The sequence below is a fragment of the Parus major genome, chromosome 2 (assembly GCF_001522545.3).
Source record: "Parus major isolate Abel chromosome 2, Parus_major1.1, whole genome shotgun sequence".
NCBI lineage: Eukaryota > Metazoa > Chordata > Aves > Passeriformes > Paridae > Parus > Parus major.
The window spans coordinates 53306904-53332759 of record NC_031769.1 but is presented as its reverse complement, the minus strand read 5'-3'; the positions used below and the strand labels follow the sequence as shown (position 1 = coordinate 53332759).

The 25856-nt window shown below is 34.9% G+C and overlaps 1 protein-coding gene across 7 annotated transcripts in view; it reads left to right on the top strand.

Annotated features, from left to right (window-relative positions):
* SUGCT (succinyl-CoA:glutarate-CoA transferase) overlaps positions 1-25856 on the top strand; it is a 317087-nt gene that overhangs the window by 56997 nt on the left and 234234 nt on the right. For all 7 annotated transcript variants that reach the window (XR_001519311.2, XR_001519310.1, XM_015617376.2 and 4 more), the window contains exon 9: positions 4544-4639. Coding sequence is in view for 5 of the 7 variants with exons in the window: in XM_015617376.2 (XP_015472862.1) it covers positions 4544-4639 (96 nt within the window). In the remaining 2 variants the exon portion in view is untranslated. The remainder of the gene's footprint in view (positions 1-4543; positions 4640-25856) is intronic.

Below are 25856 nucleotides of genomic sequence, written 5' to 3'. Positions count from 1 at the left end.
GTTTCTGCTGCCCAGTTCATTCTTGCGGAGTTTGAAACATAATTCTCCGTCTAAAAACTGATATAACACCGCCGTTCATTGTGGTATAGTGCCACATCCTGAAACAGTTGGGTCAATGCTTAGGAATTGCATAATTAGCTGTAAGAGTGGGGGTTTCCTGGTAGTTATAGAGGTTTTGGTTTTTGATGTGGGTTTTTGGGTTTTTGGATAATGCAAAAATGACTGAAAGAGCTGAGAGTCACTTTATGCACATGTATGTGGAAGAGGTTTCCATAAGGACGATAGGGACTAACTGCAAAAGCAAAATTAGTCAGACTTAAATATTATCAGTGTCAAAATACTTAGGGAAAATATAAACCAGTAAAATCAGTCATTAGGTAAATACTAGCATAGGATCAGTGATTTTAAGAGACCTTTAATACTGTGCACTAAATGTGGATTGTGGCCTTATGTTCACATTTTTCTCATGTAAAGATTTTTTTAATATGTCACCAGAAATATGGAAAAGGTGTAAAAGGAAGATTGTCAGACTTTACACAACAGCAGGCAGTTCAATTTTCTAGAATGGTTTTCTTCCTACAAAGCTGTAAACTAATAATTGTGTTGCTACTTCTGTAGAATAGCATAAAATAAGTCACCTATGCCAGTGTAAAATGTTCGAGTCTCAAAATTCATAAGTCTACATGCTCGCTTTAAGAAAAAGCAAGCAAAGAATGAGACAGAAATAAATTAACTTGGCTTACAGTCAAAGCATTGTTAAGATACGTGGCAGGACAGCAGACATAAAATTGGAGGCAGAAGAAAGTAAAGAATATAATTAAAATGTTTTTCTCTTTCCAGTTACCTGTCTTCTTTTGTTATTCATATACACTTGAAATTGCATGTAAATGATTGATTGACTCAGCGGACTCATTGTAATAAATTATGTTTGATGTGCTATCTTGAAAAAAAATCTTTTGAAATTCTGTCTCTTTTCTTTGTCTGCTGACCTTGTGGCTTTTAATATCTTGTTTCCCATCTGTCTGATTCCATCATAATCTGAGCATAAGTTTTCAGACGTTAATGCAGCTCTCTTTTTGTTCTGATTTAAGTAAGTCTGTAACACAAATATGGGATTTGGCCATCAACAGTAATATTAGAATGGAATGTTGAAATATGTGTTCCCTTTACTGATGTGAAATAAAGAAATGCTTATCTGTAGATATTTGATAATGCATAGTTACAGTGCATAGATGTGTCCTTACAAGCAAATGAATACAGAGATCTCTGTATCATTGTAATACATCTGCTTTAATGTTGTAAGTTCAAAGGTTACTTTTAAGGATTATTTCTTAATTAAAGGAGAAAAGAAATGGGTCTATAAGGTTTCAGGAAAGCAGTTTTAAGTATAGATTTTAAAAATACTTAGCTGAATATGTCATACAGATGTACCCAAACTCCAGTTTGAGAGATTGATTGTATTATAGATGTTTTTACCGCAAGAAGTGTCTCTAGCAGTGAGGTCCTGAGTCTTGAATTACAGGAGAATTTGGAAAAGTAGACTTATATTGTTACAAACATTTTTTTCTAAAGGATATAATGTCTGTAAGAGTGTTCATTTGGGATATCTTTTTTTATGCTTATAGTTCAGTAGTTTGCTTAAACAGCTGAAAGATGTAGGTAGATCAATTCTTCGTGTTATTAATGACATAAATTATATATGCTGAAAGGTTTTTTTTTTCAGTGCCTTTTTAGTGGGACTAAACCTTTGGAGAGACCAAAGAGAGTGACCTGAGCCAGGAAGAGAGAAAAAGGGAAAGACATGGTAGTCTTGGGCAAGTTTCATGGGACTATAGAAATAGAATCATTTTCTCAGTTTGCTGAACTCATCAGAGAGTTATTATGAATGTAGCAAAAGGCCACAGTGTTCACTCAATGGTGTATTTTTACATAAAACACAAAACACCAATATATTTACTTTATTGTGGTCTAATAGGTGATGATGCTACAGGTACTGCTAATAATTACTTTTGTCTGGGTAATTTGACTATGAATAAGGTACCCAAATCAGAGACGGAAGTGGGAGGAAGCCAGAAGCTTTTTTTCTTCATTATTTATTGGAAAAGCAATAATAAGCTTCTTCACACTAAGCAGCAAGTGGAATTGAGACCTTGATATAGTCTGAGCAACTGTTAGTTCCAGCATCGCCATCTTTACTAAGCACTGACTTCCCTGGCATTTTAGGTCTCTTGCTATTGAAACAAGTGTGAAGCAGGTACTTTAGTGGTGAAATGTCAATATCTAGTGAGCATTATGTTTTAATCCCATTTTTCTTAGTGTACTGTGAACAAGTGCTTTGGAGAAATCTAGATGTGTGGTTTTTTTCCATTACTGAAAATATTACATTCATCAAGGAAGCTGAAGCCATTTGCATTGTTAAGAAGATATATTTTTAGGGATAAAAGTTGTTTTTTTTTTTTTTGTGAAGAATTTTGTTTCTCAAACTTCAATCCCTAATTCTATAGCACAGAATGTAGAAACAAATGGATAGCCCGAGATCTTGGCTCGATTACATTCAATATCAATATTTTGGTATTTCTGTTTCATCAGGTTTTAAATCACTATGTCCTTTCCAGAGTTAAGTTTGTTAAGAGTTAAATTAGCATTTCCTGTATGGAAAATGTGGAAAGTTAAATGCATACTCTTGGTCTTTAGAATTCAAAACCAGTTGTAATGGATACATCTTACCTGTCAGTGAAATTTGTGTGTAATGTGTCAGCTGTGTAGTATTGCATACAAATACAGAAGAATATATAATGAATAATATTTCATCATCACTGCAGAGCCATTTGCTGTGGCAGACAAATTATCACTATGGAGTGTGACCCCACACTGAAAAATTACAGAAGTGATAGCTCAAGGCTATGTGTTACTGAATGACACACTCCTGTAACTTGTGAACTCTCTCTATAATCGTGGTGTGTTTCATTCTATATTACTGAAGAAAGTTGCAAATTAGGAAAAAAAAATATTTCTAGATACTTTTGGTTCATTTCCTTAACTGCTGAGATTTTCCTAGGGATCAAAGGACAGACATGGTTCAATATTTTAGCCAAATGAAGTGACACTGGGGTATAAAAAGCTGGACCTGTAATCCAGCTACAAAATGTTTTCCAACAGTACTCAGGAATAGGGACTTGTATTTCTGGTTAGTATATACAAATACAACTTTTGTCAGTAGCTGGACTCTTATTTGCTGTATACTTTCTTAGGTTTTCTTCTGTACTAAATCACTACATGCATGATTTACAGCTAAATATTTTCTTTAAATGTGACAGTGACATATTCACATTGTCTTTTCAGAATATATGGAAAAGAAGAAGAAAAATAAATGGCTTTTGTTTCCTGGGAATTCTTATATAATTCACATATTGGAATATGAATGGTGAACTCTGAATTAATTGCAAGTTTTGTTGTAGACTAGACTGACTAGTAGGTAAAAAGTAGTATGAATACTTAGATCATCAAAGCAAATTTCCTCCATCTAATGGGAAAAATATGGAGAAAATAATATTTTTGGAAAAAATTGTTCATGTGGTCTACTGTTTAGGCAAGCACTTGCACTTACTGGTGCAGCTAGTTAACAGAATAAAACAAAGGCATTGTGTCTGAAGAATTAGGGATAACCTTCCATGGTAACTGTAATGATTTGTTGTTTTCCATGGCTTCAGATATCATCACACACTGTGTTCCCTCAAAGAATTAAGAATAAAGAATCTGCTATGGGTTATAACAGAGCCATTGATTTTCATGCATTACTGCATCACAAATGTTCATTTCTTTTCCCTAAGATGTAATCATACTTATAAAATACATATTAAAACTCTCACGTCCTGGTTCCTAAGTTAGTGTGCTGTATTTTCCCAAAAGTTAATACTTTTCCAGTTCTGTCTGACTAATAACTTGCTAAATCTCTCCTTATCTTCTAATGACAGACGATTTATCAATGCTCAGGACTTAATTAATATTACAGAACATGTGGGGAGCTGAAGAATTCAGAAATATTTTCCATAGCTTGGATATGTAAAATGAGAAGCATAGGAGAAAACTAAAAGATAATCTTGTAACTGAGGGAAAAATCTTTGTGATTTAAGCATGGGATTGAGGCTCAGGAAATGGTGAGTTCTATCCCACAAAGCCATCATGCTTCCCACTAGACTTTAGACAAGACACCGCTGCAGCTGACCATTCTGCAAAATATTTAGGGTAACACTATATATGTCTCATGTTAGTTAAATGCTACATATGTCCAACATTGCTGATGTTACAGGGAACTTATTAATTTTTGAGTTTGTTGAGTTGTACTTAAGCACTTCTGTGATATAGCTGTAGCTTGAGTTTTTCTCATAGTAAAAAAGTGTACAAAATGTGTAATATCTAAAGGATGCTTTTGGGATATAAATATGTTAACTTATGTATCTAAAGCACATAGAAGAAAATCTCAAAGAAGCTGTCAATGAAGTTTCAGCTTTCCTGAATACTATACTTTTTTTTCCATTTTCAGGTTGCATGTCTCACTCATGTAGCAGCTAATTACCTTAATTGCAAAATTGAAGCGAAACGCTGGGGTACTGCTCATGGGAGTATTGTTCCATATCAGGTAAGCAGAAAACATTAGGTTTTTTCCCCTTGGAATTAATTATTTTGTGTATTATGAGATTGAGAACTGACTTTTCCCATGACCTGTAGTCTGCAATGTGTCTGTGTTGAGGTATGCCAAGGTTCTGTTGTTCATTGTCATCTCTGCATTTTTGCATATTTCTTCATCAGCAGTAGATTAGTAACAGAACACTGAAATAGATCAAAGGTGTTTGCTGAAACTGGACGACTTTAAAGCTAGAATGATGACTTGACTGGTTTTCACCTAACAGAGAAACCTTTTTTTTTAGGGCTACCTGACTTCCATTCCATACCAATTATAAATGGAGATCTTTCAATCTTTTCCCTCTGAATTTTGGTGGTTTTATCTTGTGAGACTTCAAGAGCAGTCTAAATGGCCAAGATAATCTGGCAGTGCTACATCTTTGTAATTTTCTGTTGATTTTGCTACAAATCACTGCCTCAGTGAGATAACAGGTTGACAAAAGGAATTAACCAGAACTCAGATTTCCTCAGCAGAATTCATACTCTGCTACATCTAATGAAGGGTTGACATTCCTTAAAATAACATGACCTTCATCATATAAACAAACACAGGGGGAAAAAAAAAATCTCACTGCAAGTTTTGTCTTACTTTTGACCAGTATGGTAAACTCTTCTAGCAAACAAAAACTTTGTTCTTTTCTAGCTGTTCATTTTGTGTTCTTAGATGGAGGTTATTCATTTATGGAGACTTAAGCATGTATTTAAGTTTAAAAAGTTGATTCTTTTTTTTCATAATTTTTGTCATTTCTTATCAAGTAGTCATGTTTGCATCTAGCTAGGCAGAGCCTGTATTCCTTAATTTATTTCCAGAGTCCTTTAAGCCCTTGAGAGGGGCAGTTTCCAGCATTTGCCTGGGAGAACTGCACCCAAGCACTGCTGAGTTTCTTTACCCTCTCCTTTATTTTTAGAGAAAGTGAGGGAAATTTAGTGTATAGTCTTCCCAGTGGTGAAGATCATGGTGATCATAACTGAAAGATTGTCTGCTAGTGACTATAAAATCCAAAGCAAAAAATTTTCCAGTATTATGCAGAACTCTCTCACTACCTAGTCACAGCCAGACCTCCTCAGATCTAAAACCAAAATGAGCTGGGTTTCTAATGACAAAGTCTACTTAATCTAGGAGATTTTTCCCAATATTTGTACTGCATAATCCATGGTTTTGTTATGAATTAGCTACAGCAAATGACAGATTGTCTCAGACCAGTGGGGAGGTGTTGTGGCTCCTTCTGCAAGAATGAGTTTAGTCCTGCAGTATTCTTGTCTCCAGTGCTACTGGTGTAGCAGTATGGGTGTGTTTTCTAGAACCAGCTCTCATGACCCAGTGTAACCAAACATTACACAATTTTTTGTATTTACACTCTGCTGTGTTGCTGTGATGCGACCTTTTGGTGCAAGCCTTTTGAACTTTAGTATGTTGAAAGTATAAAACAGATCTGAAGTATCTGAAGTTTGTATAAGCAAACTCAAAAAACCTGACTAAACAAAGCATTTTATCTTCACCATACGGCATTTGGCTGAGTAACTGAAACTTGTGCTCTTTTATGTCCTTTTGGCCTTTGTTTTTCCACAGTCAAAATGAAAAGCATGCATTGAGTATCCTTTTTTTCCTTTTTCATAGACAGCTCTTTAGGTTTAGGAGATTGTTTTAGCTGTTTTTTGATTTAATCTTGATTAGCCATTATGAAAAGAATTTTTTTTTTGAAAAATATCTCTTAATAAAACTATGGTTCCTGTGTTTCTGTGCGCTGTTTCTGTAGTAGGTATTAGAAATATTACCTCAGTATTATAAACAATTTTAATCTGAATTTTCTTGTTCATAAACCAATAATTAGGGTGGATTTTTTATGGGTGTGTATGTGTTTATGGCTTAACATTGCATCAGCTAGCATGGTTGCAATTCTGATTGTAACCATAAGAATATTTTGGGTTTTAGAGGTTTTTTTTTTCCTTTACTAACCTAAGCTATACTTAGACTGCAAAGCTCTTCATAAACTTGACTTAACCCTCACTGTTGCTATTGTACTAGTTTTATAGTTTCTCATACAGCTCGTTTGTAATATAGTAATTTGTAATACAGAACAGATCTCTGAAACCTGACTTTCATTCCACTTATTGAATATGCTGTCTTTTGCTTACTAAGCTAATGACTGTCACACCACTAATTTTTATATTTTTTTTTGTTTCAAGATATTTTATGCAAGTGAACTACAGTTTGCTCAAATAATGAAAAACACATTTCTGAAAATTGAATTTCTATATATATCAGAAGAATTAGGTGGTAGCAAACTGTTGGTTGTTTATTCACATGTCCTTTATTTTGTTTTCTTTTGCTGTATTTTGAGTTTTTATACAGGTAGTAAATTATGAAGTGGTACAGAGTATGCAGTCCTGTAAAAAGCATCAGGTTATGTTAAATCATGGAGGATGGGGCAAACATGAGATCCTCTTATAGATATTAAAAAGGCAAAATCAAGATAATTTACATCACCTTTCAGTGTGAAAAATGTCTGATCAGAGTCACACTAGAGTACTGACCAAAATAATAAAAAACCCTGTTAAGAGCATCCTAAAAATGTCTGTAAAAAGTTTTTTTTTTTGCTTACAATTATTACAATAAGTATTCTATATTGAATTCTATGGTAGCTTTTATTTTACTGAGCTTCACCTGAATAAATTTGTTCAAAATATCTTTGCAAATGTCTCTATTTTTTTTCTATTTACAAGGTCAAATTTGCCTTTGACAGTATCTCTGTTATTTCACTGAATTTCCCTGTTGCTTCTTGACTGAAACACTAGCATCATAATTTATCCCTGAATGTGTTCTCTAGATCAACCTTTATTGTTTTTCCTTGTATTTGAAAAAATAAGAACTAGGCATTAATGGAAAGATGAGTTTTCTCCTTCCTGAAACTATTAACACCTTTGAAAATCTACTTCTGGTCTGCTCTGAGATGTTAAGTTTGGTGTGCAAGGGCTTTCATATTCTTAAGGTTTTTCTCATTTGCTGACAATGTGCTGACTTTGTGACATGATCATCTGAAATGTCTAAGTTTTCAGTTCTGTGTGTTCATTTCCAGAAGCCAAAGGAAAGGATTTGAACATCTTTTGAGGATGTAATGTCTCCCAGGGTTCTAGTAAAACTAAATGTAAAGATTTACCAAAGATTTTCAATGGAGGTGAAATTTGCGATGTGTCACAAAGATGAATTACTCTAGATTCTTATCAGCCAAAATCAGAAATAGTTTTTTGAGTCCTGAAACCTTCATAAGAAATTCCCTGCTTTGAGCATATCTGCTGTTTAATCAGAGCAACGTAGCTTGAATAGGTCACTCCTGTGATACTTAACGTAATCGGATTCCAGTGTGCTTGGTTTCAAGTGTTAAAACACAAACCTTGACTTCTGGGCTGTATCTTAAATATAATTAGTACAATTTTTTAAAAACAGTTTCTATAATGAGACACCTTGTTTAGCAACAGCTGTTCCATGATTATCTAGAGGAAATCAGGGCTTAAAAACATCCGGTTTACATAATTGTGCTGAAAAGTAAAGTTCTTACTTTCTTTCACTTGGGGTGATAAGGTCTTCCCTTGTTCTAGTGGTTTTCAGTGATGTAGTTCTCTTGCCTGTACCATGCAAGAGATCTGGATATTCACATTTTCATCTTTCAGTTGGCCCTCTTGGAATTCATTCTCCTGAAAATGTGTATCTAAATGGCATGCTTACAAGATGTTTCATGTGGCAGCTTGTCACCCTCCTGTCAGACATCCTGGGCGACTGGGCATTACTTTCAGAGACAAACTTTCAGCACAAGGTATAGGGCTGTTTCCTCTCAGGCCATAATGATGGAAGTCTAAAAACCTGAGAATCCAATTCTTGCAGATATAGAATGGTTACCATGTTATTTTTCTTCTGGGTTTGGTCCTAAGACTCACAGGGTTTTCTCAAGTATAGTTCACTACATTTTCAGAATGTGCAAAGGGCACAGCCATTTTAAATTGAAGTTAAAAACATGAGACATTATTTTAAAAAAAACATGAGAAATTATTTTAACCAATTACCTTTTCTGTTGACTTACCTATGTATTGTAATAATTCATCAGACCCAACATTAATGATTTTTTGTGTTAGAGCATCACTTAGATTCTTTAAGTACCAACTTCTGCTTTTGCTAGGCATAAAATTTCCTTCATGTGAAGAAATTATCTGGGTGTCAAAGTCAGTTGAAATGTGTTATGAAAATCAAAGTATAAGTTCACAAGGAATTGAAAGGTATGAAATGTTAGGAAGATGAGTACAGTCTTAGATAAAGTATCTCTGCATTATTTTTAATCATCTGTATCTCATACTTTTTGGTTATAGAATTTCATATTGTCCAGGAGTCTTACAAAGAAAATCCCACACATGTCACTTGTGTCTCATCACAGGAACAGAGAAATTCAGTTATTGACCTGATTCATCTGGCAGAGACGCTTTTCACACAAAGGCATAGTGTGCACCAATTTTTCTAACTCAGCTCTAGAGAATCTCTCAGAGCTTCAGTCTCCTTTCTTTCTTTTTTTTTTTTTCTTTCACTGAAGAGGACAGCAGAATTATGTCAATCATTTAGAAATTTCTAACTGCTTATTCCATGCTAGAATGGTGATATGTACTCATTTTCTTGTCTGTCTTTATGTGGTTTTGTTGGATACTTTTCAGTTAATGAATCTTGGAATCAAAAGCAACAAAAGATATAACTTTAATTATTTGCAAAGTTTTGTTTTGTTCATGAGACTCTCCTTAAATAAATTCAAAATGAAAGAAAATCTTTCTTCTCTGTAACAGCCCAGTCTAGGAAAAGATGGAACTTATGCACAGGAAATATATTAAAACACATATTTTTTGAGGGGAAAGGGGAAGTTTTAAATTCAGGCAATGCAAGGTTACCTTTCTTACTCTGTGAATATTATCTACATAATACTTCTCTGGACTATTTAGGCTGCCTTGGCAGCCCACTTTTCTATATTTTCCTTCTAAGCAATGAAGCATATATACCACTAAACATGAAAATTAAATGTACTCACAGATCAACTGAATAGAAACTTTGTGTTCTCAAGCAGCAAAGCATGTTTTATCATATACATGGATAATATTTCCAAAGAACTGTTTGGCCATCCTCACAATAAATGTCTTTACTCATATGATGGATACCTAATACTTTAGTGGCCTTGATCTAATTACCTGTTGGTTTGTTTTTCAGTTATCTGCTTCCTTTATGTCTTTATCTTACAAGGCACAAGAAAGAGTGAAACCAGAAAAGCTTGTATCATAATGGATTCTGTAAAACAAGAAAACAGGAATATAATTTTCAGGACATTTCCTCTTTCTTTTTTTTTTTTTTTTTGAACAAGTTTCTATTTGTAGATTTCCTTTCTAGATTTTTTTCAGAAGCTTCTTACTATGGTATGATGAGATTAACCACTGACTGCACAAATGTTTTGGTCTTATTGTGATTATAGAGGACTAGAGTTGGCACTCTACTTGGTAAGAAGTGTTGGAGTACGTATTTTTTCCTTGCCATTTCAGTAATTGAAAAAGTATAGTAATCATCTGTGGCAATCTCTGTAGAAAACTGCTCATTTATGAGTAATTAATTCTAGTTATTCAAACCTGACAACATTATGCTGATAATTTTGTGGGGATTGTTCTTCAGTGGGTTGTCAAGCCTCTCTCCTGGCAGAGCAGCTGTCTGGAAACCAGTTCAGTAGATTTGCCTTGGGCAGTTTTGGATATGCTCTCAGTGTATGATATGAGATGTAGTTATAAATTCATTCATATATATCCTCTTTTGTCAGAGACAGCACTTTAAAGAAGCTGACCTTGTAAGCACACAGGCAGCTTCTACCTGTACACAGGGAATTTTCAGACTGAAATATAAAATGCATTTTTAATTGAAAATCCAGTACTGTGCACTGTGGTTTGTTTGTTTCTGTTGTTTTTTTTTTTGTTAAGGAAATCCTTCTGTACTTTTTCATTTTAAGCAATGCTTGTGAGATATTTTTAAATGTCTCTTTGAATTTTCAAAATTGGTACGAATAATCACAATTCTTGTTAAGGAGAGGTAGTTGACAAGTGAGACTGTCTTATTTTTGATCTCCTGGGAAATATCACAGACTATTCTTGTATATGTTCTTGTATATGTGTTTTTATTGACATATTTATTCACACTCATTTAAACTGAGTGTACATTAAGATTATTCATCTGTCACTTGTCTGTGGATAATGAGGAAAACTCTGTTTAAACTAGGATAGGAATACAGGTGTACTCATGTTCAGTGTAAATTGGTGGACATTTGTCTTTTATGTATACTGTTAATTTTTTAATATACTGTTATGTATACTGTTAATTTTTTTAATTTAATGTTTTCTCCACCTTCCTCCGCATTTTTCCCATTGCTGGTGTGAGGGATCTTGTTGGTATTTTTTACAGCAAACATGTTACAAGGCTACTGAATAGGACAGATTTGTATATTCATGTCAAATTTAGTTCTTAGGAAGAGCAGTTTAACAGAGCCCTGATCAGAAGAGGCCTTCTTCACTTTGTAGCTGGTTGGAAAGTGATGAAGGTAGGATCTGTGGGATCTACCTATCTGAGGAGATATTGACTGCAGGTGGATCACTGCTTTCTTCTAATCCATTTATTGGATCCAGGGCAGAAGAATGACCTTTGCTTTTCCTTTTCTTAACGTATATTTCATACTCATTGTATTACTATACAATGCAACCACTCATAAGCTGAAACATGTTTAAACAGACTGAAAGAGAACTCAGAAATTTGTGTATCAGTATCATACATATATACATAAATAGGTGCTTGTTTTTACTGTGTGAAGCTTGTGTCAGTTTTGGTTGGGGAAAGTTGATTGTTATGGAAAAGTATGTCCACTAGATGTCATTCATGTAATCTAGTTTTTGTTACAGCATTTATTTCTGAAGAGCCATGTAGGATGCTGGATACGAATTACCAGTGTTATTAGCTGTTTTTCTATATTCAGTGCTTTTGACTTTTTATATGTGTGGCATGCTACAAAGTAATATTACGATTGTCTCTGTGATGGGTTTGACGCACCACTTTGTCCAGAACTCCTGAATTTGGCTATTTTTGCCTACAGTAGCATTCATTGTTGCATGAGTAGATGTGTTATATAAGAGCACCCAGGTGAGCTGCATTTAGTTGGTAACTCTGCAAAGAGAGACATGAGTTTGGAGGTCAAGGCATTTCCCAAAGGAAAACAAAAATTCCATGTGATTAATGTAATTCCACCCCAAATGTGATCTTTTCTTAGCTCTCTATAACTGAAGTGCAGTTCTTTAGAAAAGTGCATATTTAGTGAGGAAAGGGAACTCAAATTTCAGAAACTTACACAAGTGGATTTATATACTTACATATCTTTGCCACATAGCTATGCTTAGATATCTGAGGGACTTAAATTAGAATCACTTTAATCTAGTTTAAATAAAATACCCTGTATGTGGACAGGTCAGGAGTACATCTGGGTATTCAATTGGGTGGGCCGATAGGATCTGTACTGATTGATATTAGCAAAGAGTTCTGTCACCCCCTGCCTCCCTCCACCCATCTCTGTAGTAGGGCATGTGCAAGTAACTGCTAGACAGCTTCTGGGAAGCCACATTCATGCTCTCATTGAAGAACAACTGCTGCAACATTGGCCTGTGCTCTTTCCCACTTTCAGCTTGGAGCAGCTGCAGTGAAACTGGAAGCTGGAGATCACAGCTTCCTCCAACCTCTCTTTCCCCTTCCATATGGAATAAAGAATTTCTCTGCCCTGTGTAGTCAGCCAGAGGGCAAGATGGGGAAGTGATAATCCTCTTGGAATGAGCACTTGCATGAAAAATGATAAATGCTACATTGCATGGGGATTAACACTTGCTTACGAACTTGCTTTTAATAGAGTGATGCTTCTCTTTCAGCAATGTGAAGGTTCATTGTACTCATAGACACCTTTTAATTGAGATTAAGAACCTTTACCACTGTTCAGCCAAAAGGGAGCCATCTGCCACCAGAAGCATAAAGCTGTTCAAAGCTGTTTCACTCTTTTGCATATTGTCCTCAAGAATGTAAACCACTTATTTTCACATAGCATTTACTTCCCTAAAGAAAGGCTCATTCCCCACATCTCATCACAACATTCTTCTTTCTCCCAGCATGAGAATTGCGTTTCTGTTCACATATAATGCATATGTTTGAAGTCTGTGCTTTATCTCCATGGAACTCTGAAACAGGACTCTCCAGAGCTAGTTTAATGAATGGAGTTGCTATATAAACTACATCTATTTTCATTCCTTTGATGGGAGAGTTTGTGTTATGTGGTGAGGATGTTCACAGACCAGGTCAATCTGTGAGTGGAGTTTGTGAAGCTTGTTTGGTATGTCTAGAGATATTTGATATTAAGCACTGCTTCATAAATATTTGGTGCATAACCTGATTGCTACTTTGCAGGATGATCCCTTCTTTTTACAGTGAGATGACATGTCATCAAACCTGGTCATTAAGTTACTTTCCAAGCACTGATGTCTGCAAATAAATTTGGTATGGGCTATATTGTTTTCTTGAAAATTATTGCCTTATTGCTACAATAAGGTCATCCACTGGAATCACAACTGTGGTACTCCAGTACACTTACTCCTGAGAATTTAATGGGAAGGGTAGTGAGAGGCCTCCTATTCTATTTTCAAAAATTACTTACAAACTTAAGAAGTATCTGTCCTGTTGTCTTTCTAAAGTATTGAAGATTTAAATGCTAAATCTGCTTATGAATATTAGCTGTAACTATGCAGTCCTTTTAAATGTTGTTTCTGGTGCCCTTTGTTACATTCAGATATAATGTTGCATGATGCTAACACATATATTTTTATTAATGCTTTCACTAATAAAATTTGATGGCAAGAAACCTTAAAAATTGTAATCTAAGGCTTTATCTATTACTAAACCACTATTATTACCAAAAATATTTTTTTATTTCCTTACATTTTAATAGGTGGTAATTCTGTTGTATTGAGAGGGATGAGGGTGGAAGTGAGAGAAAACAAAAATTAAAGTAGTTCTCTGTTTTAACAAAATCATACTTCCTGACCATCACTTAAAACATGCAGTACTCATTGTCTGGAATTTACTCTTCTAATACAAATTAAGCTAGAAAAATTGATCTTACATCTGTATCCCCAAAGGAACTTCAACCAGTTTTATCCAGTCTACACCTTCAATTTTGTTCACTTATATCTAGGATAGTTTATACAGATGTTTTTTCTAATTTCTGTTCACCAGAAGTTTTGCAACATGTGCTACAGTCTTGTTTATGTAGTTTTCCATGCCCACTGATAGGGGTAAAAGAAATAGCTCTAGTGAGTGTGAGGTGAGGAAGAAAGAATCTGGATTTAGGGATAGGTTTTTGCTCATACAGTTAGTGATGTGTTATGGTAGTTGATCACCATATTGTGTCTAGCAAGTTTTTACATAGGTAAATATATGTACATCTGCAGTGTTCTTATTCTGGGAATATTTGAAGTCAGTTCATTCACATTTCCCCTGAGGTTATATTTTTTAAACCTCTTGTATTTTTTTGATTTTACCTCTGATATGATTTCCACTTTGATCACCTCTTCAAGTGGTGTGTCCAGATCCACTAAGTTCCTTTGGATTTACTGTCAATTGGCTTCCTTTGTCTGTATTTCATGTTTTTTGTTTTGTTTCACCATGGTTCATTGTGCACAATAGTTGTTATTTATCAGTTACACTGGTGACTCCAAATCTGGTGAAGCCTGAAGAAGTGAGGTTATTCTGCTGGAGTGACCTCTGAGGTAGCAGAAGCCAAAGCAATTGCTAGACTGTGATCTTGGTTTATGTCAGCTGCAGCAAGTTGAGGGTACTCACATTTTGAATGATGATGTCCCTGTGTGGTTTGGTGAATTTTTTAATTTTTGGCATGTTAGTTTTACATCATTAGTCATCTGTCTCTTCCTGGGTGTTTCTAGGTAGATGAAGCTAGAGATTTCAAAAAGTTGTAACAATATGGAAGACCCAAGTTGTGTTTCATATTTTGTATTTTATATTTTCTATATTTTATTTTTTAGAAACCTACCAGGGTAAACAGCAGAAGTTAAATTATCTTAGTGGAAAGGCTGTTTTTTTCTAGATAAAAAGCAGATAAAAGGTTATCTTTTAATTTCCTGTCAGTTACTATTAATTGTGCTTCATATGGAATGGCCATAATAATAGACAAATAGGAAGTTGATGTGACTTCATTCAAGTAGAGAAACATTAGCTGAATCTATGTAACAGTTAAATCCTAACATAAAGACAAGGAATATAAAATATTACAAATACCAATGTTAGTCTCTTCTAATATATCTCTTCTAATCAGAGACAAGTTTTAACCTTGTCAGATTTGTCTTTGGCATATGTGTTATGGTAGTGTCTAGAGAGTTTTGACCATGAATAATAGTTGTAACAATGCAACAAAGGCTTTTGTAATATACACAAGTTATTAACTTAGCTCATTGGGGCAGAGACTGCATTTTAATTTGGCTTGAGACTTCGAACAATGGACCCTAAGTCTGCTTTTAGTACTTCCACAAAACCAAGAATATTTTTTTCCTCTTTTGTGTACAAGCATACAGTATTTTTTTGAGGATTTTAAATATGGGACTGAATGTCTTGAAGTAATTCTATGATTTCACTTTTTTTTTCTGATGTTACACATTTTTACATACTCAGGTGACATTGGCCATTTTGTCAAAGTTGGGAGATAAATAAGAAGTCTTAAAGGCCTGAAGTATAAATGCTGAAATTAGGAAACAATCTGAGATTTGTTTAATACCTTCAGTGTTTACTAATGGATTTAATCCATGAATGATGAGGAAGGACAAGGACAGCAATAGTATGTATATTTTCATTAAGAGTCTGATCAGGTAGCTCATTTAAGAAAATGTTATTAGTGAAACCTCTTAGCACTCCTGCATAATTATGCTGTCTTTTCACTGTTACCTTTTCAAACCCCTTGGAGATTCTTAAGTAATTTATTTCCTGCCATTTAACAGTTTTGAGTAATAATGATGATGAGAAAACAGTCAAATAGTTTCTTTTTTCAAGTACCAGGTGCTGAAAGCAACTGAGAATGTCAGTGGTTTTTATAGTGGTTTCCTGTGGAAGCATCTTGTGCAAGCTTCTTCGAACTTGAGTCGTATAAGCCGTTGTCAAATTAAAAAAGATAAAATAAATTATTTGTAGTCAAGATGTTGGACTGAAGCTAAGAAGTGTAGTTCCATGTTTCCTTGCAAAATAGCTGTGTTATTTCTGGTTTGGTTGCAACTTCCTTTAATATGACACTGATTTTTGGGAGAGTGCTCCCAATCAATTTTTAATGCAAGGTAGAGCAGTTTCTTGAAATCACCAGTTCCAGATTGCAGCAAGTAACAGAGTTATTTTCAGAATTTGTGCTGCTGTGTTTTTATCACATTTCTATCTATGTTTTGAGATTTGAGCACTGTTTTTGGGATTTGAGTAGGGCACTTGTGCATGCCCCTATCTCATCTTTTAAAGACCTGACCTATTCCTTCTACTTTTCTCCTGTTTGGTCTCTATTTAAATAGTAGGCTGTTCATAGGATGTTGAGAAGAGATTATTCATGTCTTGCAGGCTTTGACTGCATTGAACAGTGCAATGTGCAGGAGCTAGTTTCAATGCTGCAAGCAGGCAACAAGCATAAACAGTCTTGGGTGCAACTATCCCTTCTCTATGTAGCATCATCTTTAACAGTATTGTACAAAGATATTTGCCTGAGTTATTCTTGGACTCCACAACCCCTCAGGCAGTTCATTCTAGTGCTTCACTCTTCATTATCTCAGTGGCACACAAGGCAATATGCTAGGAATATTCAGATCAGACATTAAGAAAAACTTTCTAATAGAGAAGACATATTCCTTCCTCTTTCCAGGAGTCTTTTATGATCTTATAGGCTGGTATGTTTGAGACTTCTCTAGGCCAAATTCTCCCAGCTTGCTTAGTCTTTCCCCTTAGATCACACATTCTAAGGGGAATTTACTGTTAATCTCTGTACTTTCCTTTTGGAACGCAACAGTTTTGTGGCAGCCAGAACCAAATGCAGGACACTACTCCATTCCAGTTTCATCATCTTGAAGTACAACAGAAAGAAAATTTTGTGAATCCTGTGGGTTCTGCTGATGATCTAAAATGCCACTTTAATATTACCTTGCTGTTGTAAAGGAGCCTTTGTTTAATTCGTATTCAGTTTGTGAAACATGTATATTCTGGATCCTTTTCTCTTCCATGAAAATTATTCATGTCAGTGAATTACTCATGCCTAATTGTAGAACCTCCCAGATAATTTTCATTGTTGAATTTTACCTTCTGCTTTCAGATTTCATCTCCCAGTTAGCTGCAAATATTTTCAGTTTTATCTAGTCCGCCCAGTACTTTCAGTTCCTTCTAGTTTTGTGGATCTTCAAGTTTGATGTACATCCTTTCCACTCTCAATATCTGTGCTTTTAATGAGACAATTGAAATGATCCATAAATAGTTGATAATATTTTTTCACATTGACAAATAATTCATAACCCCTTTGGGTGATATCCAACCAGTTGGTAATTTTTTTTCTCATGTGGTCTTACTTAAATTGTACTGCCCTTCCCTGAAGTCTGGTGTGCAGAGACAGATGCCTAAGTCAATGTATTTGAACTTTGGAAGACAATATTGGCTGTTACCCTTCCTCTGGTTGCTTGGTGGCAAATGTACGTGTGTCCTTCTGGGAGGGAAGTGCTGACATATGATTTACTTGATTTTATTATTATTTTTTTAATTCAATCACTTTGTTTGCACATTTCTAATCTCTAGTATCTCCTGTCCCCACGACGATAGTGTGTAGTTTCCTCAGACTCTTCTGCAAGGATTCTAGAAAAAAATCTTAGCAAGTGCTTTATCAGAGCACTTGAAAACACTGTGTTTTCAGAAGTATGCTCTCAACACAGCATTTTCATGATCTAGCTCAAATTTCATTGCATGTTGCCATGTTGGTGTGCTAATGAATTCACTGAGTATATGTTTGTGTAGTGCAGAATAGAGTCAGTAGGTATTCTTTTAATGCAAATACCAAGTAACTAAAATAGTAACATATTACACACTGTAAATAGTAGGCAGATGGGTTGCTCCTGGAGATTGTGAATGTTCACAGGAATCAAGAGGGTAATGAGTTAGTTTCAGATGACATTGATTACTGTGCCCAGCATCTTAGACACTCAAACTTAATCACCAAAGTTGATTACTGTGCCCAGCATCATAGACACCCAAATCCAATTGAATCCTTTAAAAGTGCAAGTTCACTACAGCTTCAAGGACATGTAAGACCAGTTGATTAATTTCTATGCTATGGTTTAAGAATTCCACCTGGAAACAGAAGTTAAAACAATATCCTCTTGATGAATGTGCCAATTCCCCTGATATTATGAGTTTCAAAAATTGCTTTGGTGGAAAAAGAGGGAAGACAGCTGACTCCTTCGCATAATTACCCAAGCTGACTTGGCAGTATGCTAGACTTTGTCTATCCTCCATTTTAATAAAAGCTTACTCAGTTATTTGGTTTTTGCATCTTTGATTTCAGTTCCTTGAGGGAATGTAGACCCTGTTCTTGATTTAGTGAGACTTTACTGTCCAGATGCAAATGGCATTTTTTTGGTAATGTATATAAGACTCACCAGACTCGTCAGAAATGTATCAACTCATCAGGACTTGGAAGGAAAGGCAGCTTCTCCCCAAAGCTCCAAAAATACTGAAAGTGAAAAATGCTGATAGTTTTTGTTTTAGTGCATCTCATGGCTTTTAAGCCAGCTTTATGATTTTTGGGAGATCTGAGTGATTCTGAGTATGCGGCTTGGCATAATGTAATCATTCACTGTACCATCTGCTGTAATTCCATCAATACATGTTCCCTTTGACATCCCTTCCCCAAAACCCTTTCTGATAACATTGCTTCCATGCTCTGCACCCATGTCTTTTAGGGAATAAGCAGACTTTTAACGTCTATAAGGCTGCTAAGAGACAAACCTAGTATCCGCTAAATTTAAAATGCTATTCAGATCTGCTGTGGTTGTTCTGATGTCGCACTCCAAGAATGTCTGAAATCATATATGTAAAAGAGTTGTAATGAGAATTAGAAATGCTGCAGACTGAATGTCTCTGAAACCATTGTGGAAGTGGCTGCAGTGGAACTGGCAGCAGTTGGTGGTTGAGTAATGGCGTGATGGGTGTTTCAGCTCAGGCAGGGCAGATGCTGTGTTTGCCACATGTAAATTAATAGAGTGCTGCTTTTTTTATTGTTGAGGGATTAGCACAGCATTTTTAAAAAATATTTGAAGTATAGCAGAATAGGGGAATTGCTGAACCCATATTGCAGACAGCTGCTTTTTCGAGCTGATGAGCTAAGTATCTGCTCTAGCTGGGAAGCATCAAATAAGAAATTAAAACACTGCCAATGCATATGATAGGACTTTTAAAATACCAAGTAAGAGCTATGCCCTTCAAGCAAGTAACCAGAAAAAGGATGACAGACAAGAATATCTGCATGCCATTTGGACTAAGCTTTCCTGCTTAACAGTAATTTGTATCATAACCATTATTTTCAAGGTATTTCTGAGTCCGTACTTCATGAATATCAGCCAGTGATAGAAAATATAATTATGAAAATGTATGAGAGAAAAAGGGATGCTGGAAGTGATCATTTGAGTTCTAAAATTTCAGCAGTTACTTTTTATAATTCTAGTTCTCTGTTTTCTTCAAATATGAATACTAAAAACTGAAGAAAGTCAGAGAAGCAAGGCATTTTTTTCTTTAATTTTGTAACATCCATGAGCCCAGTATTTGATATTCACTTACAGAACATATCTTGCTGCAAATGCAGGTTAAGTATTAAAAACTAGTGGAATGATTGCAAATGCCTCTTCACTGTATGTAGAAAATTCACTTTATAAAAAATCAAATTCTTGGTTGTTGTTCATGCAGCTGCATATAACTGTGATTTAATCAATTGATATCATACTGCATTGAGCTGTATCACGTTAAATCACATTAGCAGTAAGTGAAACATTCTGATGCCAGTATTGCCCTTTCAGATTAATCTGTCAGTAAAATTAAGAATACCAAATTCCTAGAATAAGAAGGAGTATTTGGACTGCAACATCATGCTCAGTTCTCTTGGAAATCAAGTGTGTGGAGAAGCAACCATAAAATTTTGCCAAGCTAGGGTGTAACTCAAGCACATTGAGACTACAGTGATTAGAAAAGGAAATTGAATATTGTGTGGCTATAATCTATTGTTTGACATCCAGTGCCTGCTCCTGTGTAATTTACTTGCCTCTTTTGGTCACCTGACTGGAGACATTAAGTGGGCCACAGGGTAAGCCAGGAAATTCAGCTCTTGGCTTTCCAAGTCTGCAGCTCAGTTGTTTCCCCTTTCCCCTTCCCCCCTCTCTCTTTCTTCACAGCTGGTCAGCACATGCACAGTAACTGCTTAGGGCAGGTAAGGCAGATTTGGAAAGATACATATGGAGCACATGCAAATCTGCACTAAATTTTTGGAAACCAGCAACAGGGTGAAGTTAATGTAAAGCAAGATTTCTTTTATGTTTAAAGTTTCTAAAACTTATAAAAAAGAGAGACAACAAATTCACTTAATAACCTTTCCTTTTCTCTTCTACTACTAACTGAGAGGGTCTGGGATTTTGCCAAAATATTACACATTGCTCAAGAAGATTACAAAGAAATCCCAGACATGCACTGGAGAGTTATTAAATTTAACATTTCTAAAAGATATTTTCAACAGCTAAATTCTTGTTAGAGCATTGTTTTCCTCAGCTTTCAAAAGTTGCCACAACTCAGTCACAGATAAGAACTTCCAGCTTTTTAATTGATATATAAATTGAGTTTAAAACCAAATCCACTACATTTCCTGTGGTAAAGGAAACACATACTCTTCAGTTTGGTTTGTCTCTAATTTGAAAATCATGTTCTCAGGAAATCCTGCATAATTTTTTTACATAAACAGGAAAAGTATTTATTTGCTTGGGGCTCTGTTTGTGTGGACATGGGGGTGAGCAGAAATAGTGTAGATTCTAGAACTCATGTCTTAATGAATATATTTCAAAATAAAGAAAAATAAATTCCAAATTAGGTGATTTTTCTCTCTGATCATGAATGGGCTAGTTGAAGGGGTTTAAAATGCTTTATTTTCTCCTTTACATGTTCTTACTGTTTCTCTGAATTTCAGTAATGAGGGCAATTAAAAATGAAAAGATGACGAATTTGTAGGGAAGGTGTCTTTTTATTCCTTTTCAGCTGTTCTTGCCTTGTCTGCAAAGTTGTTTTTCGTCATCTGGAAATGAATGATTTGTAAAAAGCAATTGTAAAATTGCTGCAGGATTTCAGCCCTCACATCCTTCTCTGCTCTCACCCCCTCAAGGCCCTAAATTTACTTTTGCCATTTGTAGCAGTTCAGTTGAGGGTTGAAATTCCACTCCTGCTTCTTGTGAGCTTTCCTGATTTCACATACTGTTTGAACAAGATGTATTGGATTTTATTTTCTCTACGTTAGTATGAACTCTACACATCACACAATTGATTTTGTTTTCAGTTAGAAAATAGTGATACACATTTTGAGTATAAGTTGTGCAGTAAGTAGGCTGCTTTTTTTTGTGTGGGTGGAAACAATCTGTAGAGTTATTGCGGGAGCTGAACCCTGTTTAGTTATAAAACTTTTGAAAGAAAAGGACAGAGATTTTTAAGGAACTATTTGTGGATATTTTATTTTTTAAACCAGGATGTGATTCAACCTATTATTTAACAAGAGGACTCGACAACCTCACCAAATGCAGAGAAAAATTAAGGATGGGAGCAGGTGCATGCTTGCTTTATTTGGATTTGTTTGTGTCATTTTCTTAAAAGTTTAAAGTTCAGTATATCACTCTAACAAACTGTGGTCAGAACAGTCATAGCTTCAGGGGAAAATTTGAAGCAGTGATAGTCTTAGCAGAAATGTTAACACTAAAGTTGCTCAGAGAACATAGTTTAAAGTGGAAAATCAGGTTAGTTTCCTCTTTTGTTTTCTCAAGGGTAAACCGCGAGTTAATGTATTAACAAAATTATAGGTATTTCTTTATAGGTTTTTTAAAATCAGTGAAACAAACAGATTCTTCCAGTAATCATTCTAAGAGGTATTTTAAGTATGTTAACCCAAAATGGTAATTATTAAGTGACCATATGTTGCCATGAGAAATACTTTGTGTGTTACGTTGCTGTTCATAGCAGGACTTGCTGTGGAAGGGTACTCTCAGGAGCACTGAACACAGTTTGAAATGTCCACTTGGTGAAGTCATACTTGTGTTAGATTAATAACAAACATATTTGCCTCTTCTAGGTAATCTTGGAGGGGTAAGCAGGTTAAGCTACTACAGATTAGATTTTCACCACACCTTTTATTTTTTTTCCCCTACTATATTAATTTTATAAGAACATATATCTGAAAACCTTGATTGCGTGTTCCCATTTCTCCTGTATGATCCAGGGCTCGAATTCTGATTGTGAATGTTTGAGACACCAGCTTGTAGGAAGTAGTAGTCATTCTCGTTTTTATATATATGGGCAGTGCCAAGTTAACTTTTTTTCTCTTTGAAACAAATTTTTAAATGCTCCATAATGTGATTTTTCTAGCTATTTCTAATATTTTTGAAGTTGATAATTATTTTGGTGGATAGTCTTGGTGAGAGCAGGATGTGTGGTTTATACACAGCTGTGAATTTTATTCAGAGACCTTGGATACAGTTCCAAAGGTAGAACTAGTTACCTTCTGCATGTATTTTACTTGTTTTTAAGCCTTGTGGGCAAATGTGGGTTATACCCATGTTGTCTTTATGTAAGGAAATGTTAGAACTTCCAGGCAGAAAAGTAAAAAGCATCTGTCCAAATAATTCTTTATGAAGAATCGAAAAGCCTTTACAATTCCTTTAATCAAAAATGTCAGGCGAGGAAAGAAATTTGTAGGCTACTGCTGCCATGCATGTTTGTAGTTTACAGGGGTGAGTCTACTGTAGGTGTTATTAAAGGATGTTTCCCAGAAAATAAAGAATAGGAATCCCTCAGACTCTCCTCAGTTTAACATTTTTTATTTATACTTTGTGGGCATTTTTAACAGCTTATCTATGCTGTTCTTCATCACCAATAATTTTTCTCTGCCAGCAAAAGCTGCTGCTATTGGCAAATTTTTGAATACTGACTTTTTAGATGGGATAACAAACTATGTTTGCTTCTCACCTTATGGCCACTGACAATTATATTTTTCTTGTGCAAATTAATAAAATATTATATTAATGTATAATTAATATTAATGCAATATTAATAAAATGTAGCCACAGAATAGCAGCCATTTCCTGACTTAGCCTTAGATCAGACAGAAAGGCTGTGAATTGTGGTGTTATAAATTGTTTAGAGTTGCTGGGTTTTTAATAGCATGTTTATAAAAGTCTTAATAGATCTAAAGAACATAATTTACAAGGATTTCATTCTGTTTATACATAAAGATATTTCTTTTTTTAATATTCGTTCCTTTCACTTTTATTTCTAATCGTAACTTTTAGGAATCATTAAAGATAACATCTTTTAACAGGTATTGACAAGTATGTGGTTTTTTTTCCAAAACAAGGGGAAGATGATAGTTTATGAAAAATAAAAGTTTAATCCACCTCTCAAAATTTGATGTAAATCTTTCCTTAGACTTCATGGGGTGCTGCAGTAAGATCAGGATCATAATTCTTTCAAGAACTGCAGAGCTTCCTATCTTGGAAACCTTCTGAAGTGAAACTCCTCTTCGTACTCATTCCATTAATCATAATGCTCTTCAGTTTGTGACTCTGGCCAATGAATTCAATATCAACTACTTGAAATAGCAAGTCTCCTATGTCTTTTCCAAGGTTTATACTTCATACTTCAGACATTTTTTCCCTAGAAATTAATGGAAGAGAAACCAAACCATCATATTTATTTTACATTTACAATGCAATTTTCTTTGTTGTATCTACTTTGATGACTTCTTTACCAATAACCATGGGCAGAAAAACAGACTTTAAAGAAAAAGCATTAAATAAAATTAATTTCTTCAGTGATAAAAGCATTATAGTATCACATTTTCATTGGCAAAACTCTGGGGTTTTATTTGCAGAAAATTGGCAGAAACAACTGCAGGCAATTATGGGCTTCAATTCATCAAGGTACCTAAGCATATGTCTAACTTTAATTGAGTGAATAGTCATTTGACTTCAGGGGATTATTCATGTTCATAAAATTAGACATATGCTTAAGTAACTTGGTGAATCAAGGCAATAGCGACTTAATTGAATAGTGAAGACAGGACAAGCAATTGTAACCTGCACTGTAGATGTTCTCTGATTGCTCTTGTTGTTCAGTAATAGTTCTTAGTGGGTGTATTTTCTGTTTCTTAATAAAATAGCCAGTCTTAGCAACTGTGTAGTTTTGTGTTCATCTGCTGTGGATGGTACCTTATACCCAAAGAGCAAACAGCCTCTTACAAAAAAGTGAATTGAACCTGTGGAGGGCTGTTACGACTGTTCTCATGAATGTTAAATATATTTAATAAATCACTATTTTATTTTACTGGACAGCAGCCCAGGGGCAAGAGTACTGTGCATTTCCTGCCAACTGTTGTTTGTTAAATTTGCTAATTTGATTTACAGGCATGGTACATACCATAACCAGTTTGCATCAAGAGACATACCAATTTTCTATCTGAAGAGTTTTCTTTGCTATTTATTCTTGTAAGTGGTTTCTTGTTTTAAAGATGCATTGTGTTAGATAATTCTGCCTCAGACTCTTCTTCAAAGGTTTTGTGAGAAGGGCAAACAGATTTGTTTTGGAAGGGAAATGTGGTGATATTCTGAAGAGTAAGTGTTGACCAGAAAGAAACATAGGAGATGCAATGGAGAGCAACTAGGAATTGCTAACTCAGATTACTTGTGGCTTAAAAGAGGAACATCATTTTAGGCAATGGTTTGCAGTACAGACATTTATGTAGATTGAAAACCTAGGCTTTCATCTTGATGTGCAAAGAGGGATGTAATTTTGTTCAGTTAACTTTGCTGATACCAAAATAAATGAACTGATAAAGAAAAAACCTAAATTTAACTAACTGACATAATACTGAAGCTGCACTGTTCAAGCAGAAGCAACTTTTGTCCTACAAAGAGAGCTGTGTACTCCTATAGATAGTCAAAACAGGTGTTTTCATAGCTTTGATCAAATTAACCCTTTTTTAATTCAAATTTGACTATACTCTTGTTTTTTTTGTTTAGTACTTTCTTACTTTTTTCCTCAATAAAATTGCACTCAAGTATTTGGTATTATTGCAGTTTATCAGTATAAGAAAAAAGAATACCTAAACCACTTCAACTTTTATTTATTTTGTTACTTAAGGAACTGAATTGCAGAGTAGTGCTAGGAAACTTATTCTTTGTTAGGGGATTCTAGCATCTGGACTTACAAGTCAGTTCCTTTTTTTCCCCTCATCAGACTAAAATACCTTCTCAGGCATTTGACTAAGTGCATGATTCCTTTTATCATTACGGTTCAGTTTTAAAGAAGGGAATTGTACTGCTGTGATTTGCCAGGTTTCTGTGGCATTCTTCAAAAATCTGCATATTCACATAAACTAGGAAAACAGATGAATTATGATTAATGATTTTGAGAACTGGCAGTAGAATTAATTAAAGCTACATAAAACAGGCATACAAAACAATGAAGATTGGCTATGGGAAAAGGACTTTTGTTATTCTAAAAAATGCAAGGAGAAAGCAAGAAATACCTGCAAGTGGAAGGAAGTATATTCATTTTGTCAGATGACCTCCAATGAGCTCATCAAACTGAAGAATTTGGCACTTTCATTTCTCTTTATTGGATAATGGGAACTGTAAGAAGGATAATGAAGGTAATGTGATCCAGGTGTACAGGAAGGAGAAAATGGATAGAAAAGGGATAAGATTTACATATCTGATGTAGATAAAGTATGTATGATACTTCTTATTTCCTTGGTTCCTTTCACTTATCA